Raw genomic sequence first — 12,678 nt, 5'->3', positions numbered from 1 at the left:
CTCCAACACCACATTTCAAAAGCATCAATTCTTTTATGCTCAGCTTTCTTTATAGTCCAACTATCACTCCATACATAACTACTGGAAAAACCGTAGCTTTGACTCAATGGACCTTTGTTGGCAAAGTAATGTTTCTGCTTTTTAATATGCTGTCTAGGTTTTCATAGCTTTTCTTCCAAGGAGCAAGCGTCTTTGAATTTCATGGCTGCAGTCACCATCTGCAGTGATTTTGGAGCCCAAGAAAATAAAGTCTGTCACTGTTTCATTGTTTCCTTATCTATTTGCCATGAAGTGATGGGACCGGATGCCATGATCTTAGTTTTTTGAAATGTTGAGGTTTAACCCAGCTTTTTCACTCTCCTCTTTCACTTTCATCAACAGACTTTCAGTTCCTCTTCACTTTCTGCCATAAGGTTGGTGTCATTTGCATATCTGAAGTTATTGATATTTCTCCCAGCAATCTTGATTCCAGCTTGTGCTTCCTCCAGTGTGGCATTTCACATGATGTACTCTGCATATAAATTAAATAAGCAAGGTGACAATATACAACCTTGACATACTCCTTTCCCAATTTGGAACCAGTTCATTGTTCCATGTCCAGTTCTAACTGTTGTTTCTTGACCTGCATACAGATTTCTCAAGATGTAGGTAAGGTGGTCTGGTATTCCCATCTCTTTAAGAATTTTCCACAGTTTGTTGTGATTCACACAAAGACTTTGGTGTAGTCAATAAAGCAGAAGTAGATGTTTTTCTGGAATTCTCTTGCTTTTTCTATAATCCAACAGATGTTGACAATTTGATCTCTGGTTCCTCCGCCTTTTCTAAATCCACCTTGAACATCTGGAAGTTCTTGATTCACATACTGTTGAAGCCTTGCGTGGAGAATTTGGAGCATTACTTTGCTAGTGTGTGAGATGAGTGCAATTTTGCGGTAGTTTGAACATTCTTTGGCATTGCCTTTCTTTGGGATTGGAATGAAAACCTGGCCGGAGACAGGTATGCAAAGGAAATGGACACTTCAGTAGAGATCACATCGTAGGTGTCCAAGTTCATACTCTGGGGCACCAAGCAAAAGATCTTAATCCAACCTAGTATTGGTGCAAGCACCCTGGAGATCTCACCTGTCATGAGCTCTGGAGAGCTATTGGGATGAATTAGGCAGAACATGACCCCACTGGTTGACTCCTAGAAGGCAGAGAAAGAGCACATTATCAAAACTGCACACAGTTAGGTGTCCAAGCACTGAGGACTAACAGACTTCAGCTCCATCTCTTTGTGTGAATTATTTAACTTATTTGTGCTTACATTACTCTCATCAGTTCTTTTACAAAATGGAAGTGATACTGTATGGTCTTGTTGTGAGAATTAGATGAAGTTCCTAGGCTGGTGCCTAGGTTGCTGTTAGCATACTGAATAGCAATTAGTTACCCATGTTTGCTCCTTCAGGGAAGGGAAGGAAAGCTCAGGGGCTTACGTATTGCTTTAAGGCAGCTCTCTACTCCCCAACCCCCAAGTGAAAATGATATACTTTAACTTATATGATAGAGATAGTTATTTTAAAGGAATAGAGGAATAAAGGAAACTCCAGTTTAAAAAAAAAGAAATAGTTTACCCCTTTGGAGTCCATGGAGTAAGAGCCGCCCCTGAACTAGCAGGACCTACAGTTGTCCCTTTATGCCACTTAGTGGACAGCAAGGGGAAAGCCCTAATTTTATCTTCAAAGTCTATAGTTTATGAGAAACATGTGTTCTTTTTTTTTAACTTTTTATATTGTATTGGGGTGCAATTAATGGGCTTCCCAGGTGGCGCTAGTGGTAAAGAATCTGCCTGCCAATGCAGGAGACATAAGAGATGCGGGTTTGATCCCTGGGTCAGGAAGATCCCCCTGGAGGAGGGCGTAACAACCCACTCCAGTATTCTTGCCTGGAGAATCCATCCCATGGACAGGGGAGCCTGGAGGGCTATAGTCCATAGGGTCACAAAGAGTTGGACATTACTGAACTGACTTAGGATGCATGCATAGCCAATTAACAATTGTGACAGTTCCAGATAAACAGTGAAGGGACTCAGCCATACATATACATGTATCTGAAGAGGACAGTTTAAACTCACTAATGGGCTCACTTGTTAGTAAATTTCATTTTTTAAGCAAAATAAAAGATCAGGATTTTAAAAACTAGGTGCTAAAACTAAACTCCGTAGATATTTTAGGATTTATGTGGCATGTGCTATAGAGATCATTCACTGAAGGAAAAGAAAATACACCCGTCCTTATCAGCATGAATTTTCATGACTCACCTGTTCTATTTGTCTTCTCCTTCTCCACCAACACTCTTTATGCTCATTCTGTACATGGACTGGGAGTGTCCCAGACTCAGGGTAAACCTTCCCAGCATACTGTTGGACCTGTGCTGGTACCAGGGTCATTCTGTTCATTTTCCAAGAATGCAACTATCACTTGAAATTTTGCTGTACTCAAACTAAATATTTGTCAAGGGTCTGTGTGTTCGGTTTGGTTTTTCATGTGTGTGTGTGTGTGTGTGTGTGTGTGTGTGTGTGTGTGTGTGTGTGTGTGTGCATGTGCTCTGCTTCCTGGTAAAGCCCTTTTATAACCTTTATAATGTTTCCTCTCTCAGATGTTTATGAAGATGAAGACAATGGCAGACAAATATCCCCAAAACGTGAGTAATAATAGCACACTGGAGTGCCCAGAGCAGTTCAGAGATGTTCTCTTTAGTATTATTGTAATTACTATTAACAGTAATCGTAACAAGTGTTATTTATTAAATTCCACAGTGCTTTATAAACATTTTTGCTAATTCTTATATCAACACTGCAAAATAAATATTATTATTTTAGAAATATTATTTTAGAAACTGATGCTCAGAGAGTTTAAGTGGCTTACCAGATCACACAGCTAGTGAATGAGGGGCAAAGTCAAAACTGCACAGTCAAAACTTTGGAGGTCTGACTGCCTCCAAAGCCCCTGCTCCTACCCCAGGCAATGGGCCTCTCATTCATTCACTGAGGTGCCTGGAACATGCCAGACTGATTCTGGGGTCCCCACAGTGTTGCCACTTGAGTACTAAGACTTAGTACCCAAGACTCTTAGTACCACAGAGTCCATGGCCAGTGAATCCAGGAGAAAGGGATTAAATATGGAGAAGACAAAGATACAGTAAAAGACTGCCCATGAGCTGCACCTTCCTCCCCTGCACAACCAGGGGCTTTGACTGAGGGACGTTCTCCAAGGCTTCTGGGTTCTAAGAGTTCTGGGTTCCTTCCAGGAGCCACAGGGGGGCTGGGTGAATAGGGTGTGGCTCCTACTGCCAGAGCCCAGGGCCCATGAAGAAGACATGTGAGGGCTCACCCAGGGCAGATGCGGCTTGCCTCAGAAGAAATGCTCCCTCCAAGGGTATTGTGAGGAGAATGTGGGTGACAGAAGCCCCCTGCCCGCACCCATCCTGCAGGGCTGGCAGCAGAGAGGGGCCCAGCACCAGGTCATCATATCACCCCAGGAGTTGCTTACCCTGAGGAATGGCTGGAACTTGTCCTCAGGGATTTTAGTTCCCATATTTCCTTCCAGCCCGCCATCACCCCAGGCTGGCTGCCCATGTTCTATGGCTGATGAGGCTTCAGGGCCCAGCCCCATCCCCAGCAGGTACCTCTGGGGTCATTCTGGGGTCCCTGGCACCTGGCATTGTCTGGGTCACTCACACCTCGGCCTCTGGAGACACAGCTCTTTGGGTCACAGAGGGGTGGTCAAGAACATGGCTGCTCTGTTCCTCCCTAATAACCTTCCAGCAAGACCACCATCCCTCTGTCCTCACTGTCTGCCCCTGGTCTAAGGCACCCAGGCTGGATGATCACTCTAAAGAAGCATCTCTGGGGATTCCTGTGAATGACCCGAAGTCACATCAGGAGGAGGGCAGTGGGAGGCACCTCCCAGGGCCAGGCTCTCCTCTGCTCTCCCCACCGCCTCCCAGGAGCCAGAATTAAACCAGGCTGTGCCCTTGCATCGGGTTTCTGGAGGCTGCCCTGCTGCTCCCCATGTTGCTTGCACAGCCCCCACTGCCCTCCTCTGGGGATGACCCCAGGCCCCAGAACACAGTTAGGGGGGCCTCCAGACAGTAGGTTGGGAGCTCCCACTTGCTGGCTGCTTGCTCCCAGAGATACTGTGCCCCACCCCACCCCACTCCAACTGCAGGCTCCTTCCACTCCCTCTCCTCTGCCAGTCCTCTGCCCAGAAGGCCCTCCTCCATGGGCCTTGCCCCAATGCCCTCCCCCTGAATTCTAACCTGAACTAAAATCTCTCTCCTGTACACAGATTCCTGAGGGATCTGGAACTCAACTGATGCTCAACCCGGGGCTCTGTCGGGTGGGCTCATTCTGCAGATGCTCACCTACCTAAGCTGACTTGGCAGCACTGTGGGGACAGGGATCATGTCTTTTAGAGCATAGGGTAAAGAGTAGGAATGTGTAGGGAAATCCCTGGCAGTCCAGTTGTTGGGACTCTGAGCTCTCACTGCCCAGGGCCTTGGTTCAGTCCCTGTTTGGGGACGTAAGATTTCACAAGCCAAGCTGTGTGATTAAAAAAAATATATATATGTAGATTCCAGCTGCAGTGTTTACAACGCTTCCCTGATATCTCAATTGGTAAGTTGCAATGCAGGAGACGGGGTTCGATCCCTGGGTTGGGAAGATCCCCTGGAGAAGGGAAAGGCTACTCACTTCAGTATTCTGGCCTGGAGAATTCTATGGACTGTATACTCCATGGGATGGTAAAGAGTTGGATGTGACTTTCACTCACTTTCATGCAGTGTTTACAGGCCAAGGGAATTTACTCAACCTCGTGACTAATCTCTCTCGTCTCAGTTTCTCATCTGTAAAATGGGGCTAAGGTCCATACAGTTGTGTGAGGCTTCACTTCTGGTAAATGCCTGACATCCCAGCAGACACAGCAGGCTCAGTGTTTGGTGGGAGTGGCTGTTCCCCACAGTGTCTTTAACAGGCCTGGCAGGACCGGTGCAGTGGTGCTGCTAACTGGTAAATGAATCTCACTGGAGAGAGAGGCAGGATGTTCTTACTGTCCCTCTCATTTTCCCTCCGGGAGAGCAGTGACATTTCGCAGAGGCTGCCAAGGAGATGGGAAACAAGCAGTTATCAGCGGAGAGAAGGAGGTCAGGAAGACAGGAGGGCGGGAAGGAGCGGTGGCAAGAGGGTCCTCAAGACAAAAAGACAATGAGTTTTCTTGGAGGACAGGGAGTTGTGAGTGCCAAGTGGACACCTCTTCTCAGTCACAGTTACAGAATTTTGAGCTGGAACAGGTACCCCTCCTCCTGGTCCAGGGGAAGCAGTCCTATCCTGGGAGAGGAGGGAGAGATGGGGAGAATGGGTTTCTGGGGACCTGTGCTGCCCATTCCATCCTGCCCTTGGGCTGCGGGGGCTTGGGGGGAGGGGACGGGATGGGGGAGTGGGTTGGGGTGGGGGGGAATGTCCTCCCACACCCTCCCCCACAGCAGGCCAGATTCTTCCCTTTCCCTCCCTAAGGTTGCTCAAGCAGGGAGTTTATCTCCATGGAAACCTCTGTCAATTGTGAAGGTGCAGAAGATTTGGAAAAGGAGAACAGTGCCTTGAGTGTAACTTATTTTCTTCTTACTTCCTTCGTATTCTCCCTCACTCCTGTTCATCAGCGTCTACTGCCCGTTCTTTCTCTCCCCTTTTCCTTTCGTCCTCCTTTCACGATTCTCGCCCATAAGGACCCGGCTTAGTCAAGGAAGCTGAGGTCACTGGATCTGCAAGGTGGCTCCCACACCACTCCCCACCCCCTACCCCCCCCCCCCCCCATGCCCAGCCCAGCATGTGCCGCATCACCGGCTCCTTAGCGATGCGCTGGTTTCGGGCCAGAGTTAGGGCTCTTGCTGTGGGACCTGAGTGACCCCGTGGGAGAGTTGGGGTGGCCCCACCCTGCCAGCGGGAATCGCCTTGTGCATCTGACCCACCTCCCCAACACTTCATCGCTGTCCCTTCCCTTCCAGCTCTCGGGACTTTTTCGGTTGGACGACAGTTACGACGAGACCTCCAAGTCTGGTCAGCAGCAGGGAGAAAGCATCCGGGGAGAGAAAGAGGGCTGCCAAGAGGAGGACACGTGAGTGGAAAGCGGAAAGAAAAGTAAGCCAGTTTGTTAGCAGTTGCTCCTCTGACTTTCTTCTTGGAATTTCAGGGCCATGAACGAAACTGAGGAGAGCCTTGGGATGTCTACCGGCTTGCTTGTCCCTGCTGGGGAGGCCAGTTTCCCCCGAGCAGAGGCATTGCGGGCCCAGGAAGGGAGCCTGAGGCCGCCCTCCGCGGAGAACTGATACTCGTTCCAGACCACCGAGACGCCCCGGCCGATTGTATTCCGGGGAGTCGCTTCTGTGGGCGCGGAGCAGAAGCAGCAAAGGGATTTCACAGCCCACAGATCCGCTGTCCTACCAGGGGGCGACTGGACCATCTCCCCGGAGCCTGAGGAGCGGTCCACGTCTGCGCGGGGAGCCTCGGGCTATTCTACGCGCTGCCGCGCGAGCGCAGGGCCTCGGACCAGACCCCTTGGAGAACCTGCAGATGCCGATACGCGCCCGCGCAGGGACACGGCGCAGAGTCCGTGGAAAACCTTGCGCCCCTCTAGACGCGCCTAGAGTGCGGACTTCGCGGAGAACCTCTAGCTGCTCCACACGTGCGCCTACGGAGGTTAGGGATCCAGTCCTGGAGAGCTGAGCCCAGGGTTTCTGAATGTTGGCACTTTTGACTTTGGGATAACTGGTATGGGGGCTCTCTTGGGCACTGTAGAATGTTTAGGGGCATCTCTGGCCTCTATCCCCTAGATGCCAGGGACACCTCCCACCCAACTCACCCAAATTAAGACAATCAAAAAATGCCTTCAGACATTGCCAAATTTCTGCTGGGGCGGGAGTGGGGAGCTAGGTTGAGAACCTCTGATCCGAGCCGCTCAAACTCCACAGGGCAGCCCTGCGCTCTTCTCCCCAAATCCCCACAAGAATGTTAACTGTGATACTTGGGTTACTTTGTTCCAGGGTTGTTTCCTTTTAGTGAGGACTGGCTACAAGTTAACTTCAGATATTTACGTTTAGATTTGTTAGTTTTTAAGTTAGCTTCATTTATCTTCAGTAATTTATTTTTAGTTTTATTAGTTAATATTCATTTTGTTTTTAGTTTTCTCTTTATTTAATCTCATAGCTTTAAAGCCACCTGTTTATAACTATTTGATCTTACTTAGTTCCTTAGTTTTTGAGTTATTTTCAGTTACTCATTTATAGTTACTTTGTTTTGAGTTATGTATTTCCAAATTAGTTACCTTTAGAATTATTTATTTTTAATTATCTATCTTTGCAATTGTTAATATCTGAGTTATTTTCATGTTTATTCTATTCTTAATTCTTGGCTATTTGGGGATTGTTTATTTTTACAGCTACTTATTTGACTAGTAAACATTCACTGGAAGTTTTTTAATTGCTTTATTTATTTTCAGAATAAAATACCTGTAGTTATTTTAGGGCTTTCCCCCTGGTTATTTAGTTTTAGAGTTACCTATATTCACAGTAATTTATTTTCATTTATTTTAGTCTGGGTTATTTTTACACTCATTTGTTTGGAGGGTTTTAGTTATTAATATGTGGTTTTAAATTATTTTCAGTTGTTGCATCTTAAGCATTATATTTTGAATCTCTTACTTTCAGAACTTTTGAGATATTTAGTTTTTGAGTTATTTTCAGAGTTACTTTTTCTCAGTCGTTTCTTTTCAGTCATGTCTTTGTCATTCAGGTTTTTTTCTATTTTGTATTTTTCATTACTTTAGTTTCAGTTTTATTTACAAAATTATTTAGTATTTCTTTAGAATTATTTAATCCATGAGTCAGGATCCAATCAAGAGAAACACTATACTAGTTATTTTAACAGAAAGAATTTAATATAAGGAAGTACTATCCAGTTACTGGAAATTTCAATGGGGGGAAAAAAGTGATAATCAGATATCATGAAGATTTTAACTTCTCTGCTGGCATCAGGAAAGACCAAGGAGTTGTGAAGATGAGTGAGAGGTTCCTGGGTCCAGTTGGGGGAGTCAGATGTGGAAATAGATGATCACAACACTGTGTGACACACGACTCTGCTGCTATGTGATGAGGCCAGTTATGGAAGTGTTCGGAAGATGGTAAACTGCAGCTACTGCAACTGAAATGCAATTTTGAAAATTTTAGACTTCTTAAAAACCAGAAAAATAATAGAGGCTGAATCTTCTGTGAATGAAATTTGTGTCATCTTTCTATTTAGGTAAAGGAACCAAAACCTTCAGGTAAATCCTCCAGCCTCCTTTTATGAATACTAGTTGCTCAATTCATCATGTCCCCTGTTGCCCACTAGAGGGCGTCATTTCAGCAGGTTGCTTAGGATTGGGAATGCTGTTCAGTTCAGTTCAGTCGCTCAGTCGTGTCCGACTCTTTGAGACCGCATGCATGAATCGCAGCACGCCAGGCCTCCCTGTCCTTCACCAACTCCCGGAATCCACCCAAACCCATGTCCATCGAGTCGGTGATGCCATCCAGTCATCTCATCGTCTGTCGTCCCCTTCTCCTCCTGCCCCCAATCCCTCCCAGCATTCGGGTCTTTTCTAATGAGTCAACTCTTTGCATGAGGTAGCCAAAGTATTGGAGTTTCAGCTTCAGCATCAGTCCTTCCAGTAAACACCCAGGACTGATCTCCTTTAGGATGGACTGGTTGGATCTTCTTGCAGTCCAAAGGACTATCAAGAGTCTTCTCCAACACCACAATTCAAAAGCATCAATTCTTCGGCACTCAGCTTTCTTCACCGTCCAACTCTCACATCCATACATGACTACTAGAAAAACCGTAGCCTTGACTAGAGGGACCTTTGTTGGCAAAGAATGCTGTAGCCCCGGTGAAAGTGCTCTGGTATAGGAACTGTAAAATCTGGCCAGAGTCTGTGTCCACGGTAAAGAACAACCATGCATTATGAAATGATTAGAAAAGTTAGAGATATTCTAAACCAGCATTTCCCAGAGTATATTTTGCAGAATAGGCAGAAGAATATAAGAGTTCAATGAGTTAATCCCACAATGAAAAAGGATTATCTAAAAATAAATATACTTTATAAGTAGTACATATTACTGTCTTGGTTTATCCCAACTAGTAAATTAAAGGAGCTGAGAACTCTTTCGAGAAGAAAGTCTGTATATTTTTGTTAAATTCATGATTTCCCAAACTTATTTGACCACAGAACCCTTTTCTTTGTGAAATACGACATCCAATGTGTATTAGTAAAAGGAAAGATTCTGCTATAACAAAGAGATCCAGCAATATAGTGACTAAAGAGTATTTCTGTCTGTGAAACAGCCTGGGTTGAGCTTGCAGTCTACTCTGCTTCACATGATCATTTAGTGTCCCAGGCTCCTCCTTTCTGGTTTTTCTACCATCCCCTAGAGCATTGTCTTTGTCTATACAGTCAAAAGCAAATTTCAGGAATATCCAGCTTCCATCTTGCAGGAAGGAAAAAGAAACTTGGGGGATATCTATATGCAATGTTTTAAGGCCCAGCCTGCAAGTAGCACACAAAATATTTTCTTATATTCCCTTAGTGAAAGCTGTATTGAATGGCCACACCAAGCTCCAAGGGGGGTTGAGAAGCCCCTGCCGAACTACAGCATTACTACTGTGTGTCTGTGTCACCCAGCCAGCCTGCAGCAGAGCAGAAACTAGAATCCAAGTCTTCCAACTCTTAGGCAAGGAGTCTAAGTTACCACACCAGCATTTGCTTATCAGTCAAGTATGAGGCGACTCACTGGAGAAGACTCTGGTACTGGGAAAGATTGAAGGCAAAAGGAAAAGAGGTTGGCAGAGGATGAGATGGTTGGATAGCATCACTGACTTAATGGACATGAATTTGTCTGGGAGATAGTGAGGGACAGGGAAGCCTGGCATGCTGCAGCACATGGGGTTGCAAAGAGTTGGAGACAACTCAGTGACTGAACAAAAACAGCAATAAGCATTAAATGTCTCTTGAATTCCAAGTTCATTGTCAAATAAGAATAGAATGCTTTTTAAAATATAGTTTCACCAATCCTCTATAAAATATTTGTCAATTGCATCTTTAATCTGGCAGCAGTTTTTATGAATAAGCTTTTCGAATATGGCTATTATTAATAGCAAGAATTGTAGGATCGTGACTACAGTCATGTAATTAAAAGACATTCGATCCTTAGAAGCAATGAAGTGACAAATCCAGACAGTGTATTAAAAAGCAGAGACATCAGTTTGCTGACAAAGGCCTGTATAATCAAAGCTATGGTTTTTCCAGTCATGTGTGGATGTGAGAGTAGGTTCATAAAGAAGGCTGAGCACCAAAGAATTGATGCTTTTGAATTGTGGTGCTGGAGAAGACTCTTGAGAGTCCCTTGTACTGCAAGGAAATTAAACCAGTCAATCTTAAAGTAAATCAACCGTGAATACTCATTGGAAGGACTGATACTGAAGCTGAAGCACAAATACTTTGGCCACCTGATGCAAAGAGCTGATTCATTGGAAGTAACCCTGATTCTGGGAAAGATTGAAGGCAAAAGGAGAAGGGGACAGTAGAGAGTGAGATGGTTAGATAGCATCACAGTCTCAATGGACATGAATTTGAGCAAACTCAGGGAGATAGTGGAGGACAAAGGAGCCTGGCATACTACAGTCCATAGGGTTGCAAAGAGATGGACACAACTTTGAGACTCAACAACAACAACCATAATATTTTAATTTGCCAGAGACCATATACCATGGAAATTAACAAAAGGAACAGAGTAGAGAATCTTGAAATGGAACCAAATACATCTCAGAATGTACACTACAAAAAAAGGCACTTCAAATTAGTTCTGAACCAAAAAGATAAATTTTGTGTAAAAGTGGTATTTGGACCTCTGGATAGCAATATGGAAAAAACAATAAAAAGTTTATCTCAGCCCTTATAATCATTCATATTGATGCCCAAAACTCAGCCTTTGTGCACCAATGCCAAATCAAATCTCTAAGACAAGAGTTTGGGGTAAAGTAGAAAAGGATAGCTTTACTGCATTGCCAGTCAAAGGGGGACACAGCAGGCTCATGCCTCTCAAAAACTGTGTGTCCCCAACCCAGAGGGACTTGGTAAGGAGTTTTTAGCAATGGTTTAAGGACAGAGTTACTTATAAAGATTAGGGTGTGTGCAGGGCCTACACTCCTTTAGTCTGGCCTTTGGTAGTCTTTTGAAGAGCTTCTCTGGTCCCTTTAATCTGGGGTGAGGAATGCTAACATCTTCCATTTGCTGGTATTTTTAGTTCTATAAAGAGCTCAAAGATATTGTTATGTGTATCCCTTGAGATAGAACCAAGACCCTGCCTCAAGGCTATAGTTTCTTGACTGCTCCTCTCTTGCCTCTGCATCCCCTTTTCCCTGAATAGTAACTGTTTGAAAAGCTTCCATGCCCAGGAGCCCCACAGGGTCTTTCTTGGTTTCACTATTGCTCAAATGTGTGACTTAAAGAAATCATGAAAATCACAACATTGTAAAAAGAATCTTGAATAGAATAAAGTCTTTCTAGGCAAAAACTGAAACCAGAAGCTACAAAGGAAAAATTTGACAAGTTAAGCTATGCAAGAGGCAAAAACTTATATGTAGAAAAAAGGAAAAATTGAAACTCAAAAGGTAAATGCATTTTCAAAACATGTGGCACAAGACTAAATTCTTTGGTGTATTATATAAAGAGCTTTTACAAATCAATAACAATGGAAAAAGAAATAGGCAAAGGGTGTGAATATACATAGGAAAAAAATTCAAAATCCAGTAAATAGATGATAAGAGGCCAAACAATATCATTTTTCATTATCAGAGTGCCCAACATTTAAAACTTTAATAATACCCAGTGATGGAGAAAGTATAGGAAAACCAGCACCCTCATGCATTGTTGGTAGGAGTGTAAATTAGTGCTAGCATTTTAGAAGGCAATTTGTGACAGTTTTTGAAATTTAAAACAAGTATATTATTTGATCCAGCAATTCCTCTTCTAGAAATTTATTTTAATGATATACTCATACAAATGAACAAAGAATTATATGTACAGGGCTCATTTTAGGTTTACTTTCCCCCCCCCCCCCACAGTTTTATCTACCTCATTAGAACTGATTCAAATGTTTTTTTTTTTTCTTATGGATTTTTATATTTTATATGTCTTTCCAATTCATATCTTTATATTTGTTGTTGCTGTTGTTCAGTCGCTAAGTCGCGTCCAATTCTTTTTTTTTTTTTTTCTTTTATTTTTATTAGTTGGAGGCTAATTACTTTACAATGTTGTAGTGGTTTTTGCCATACACTGACATGAATCAGCCATGGATTTACATGTGTTCCCCATCCTGAACCCCCTCCCACCTCCCTCCCCATCCCATCCCTCTGGGTCATCCCAGTGCACCAGCCCTGAGCACTTGTCTCATGCATCCAACCTGGACTGGCAATCTGTTTCACACTTGATAATATACATGTTTCAATGCTATTCTCTCAGATCACCCCACCCTCACCCTCTCCCAGAGTCCAAAAGGCTGTTCTATACATCTGTGTCTCTTTTGCTGTCTCACATATAGGGTTATGGTTACCATC

General features: G+C 44.1%; 1 protein-coding gene across 6 annotated transcripts in view; it reads left to right on the top strand.

Moving 5' to 3' along the window:
• Window positions 1–7,051, top strand: part of MCF2L2 (MCF.2 cell line derived transforming sequence-like 2) — a 269,485-nt gene extending 262,434 nt beyond the window's left edge. For 2 of the 6 annotated variants that reach the window (XM_043874175.1, XM_043874173.1), the window contains 2 exons: window positions 2,637–2,681; window positions 3,587–5,674. In XM_043874175.1, coding sequence (XP_043730110.1) covers window positions 2,637–2,681; window positions 3,587–3,999 — 458 coding nt within the window. In that variant the 3' untranslated portion in view covers window positions 4,000–5,674. Of the gene's footprint in view, window positions 1–2,636; window positions 2,682–3,586; window positions 5,675–6,038 lie in introns of those variants that run through there. The other 4 variants (XM_043874174.1, XR_006335262.1, XM_043874177.1 and 1 more) reach the window with 4 other exon arrangements.
• Window positions 7,052–12,678: the final 5,627 nt, after the last annotated feature.

Source organism: Cervus elaphus, chromosome 19 (genome assembly GCF_910594005.1).
Source record: "Cervus elaphus chromosome 19, mCerEla1.1, whole genome shotgun sequence".
NCBI classification, from domain to species: domain Eukaryota; kingdom Metazoa; phylum Chordata; class Mammalia; order Artiodactyla; family Cervidae; genus Cervus; species Cervus elaphus.
This window is presented reverse-complemented; position numbering and strand designations above follow the sequence as displayed.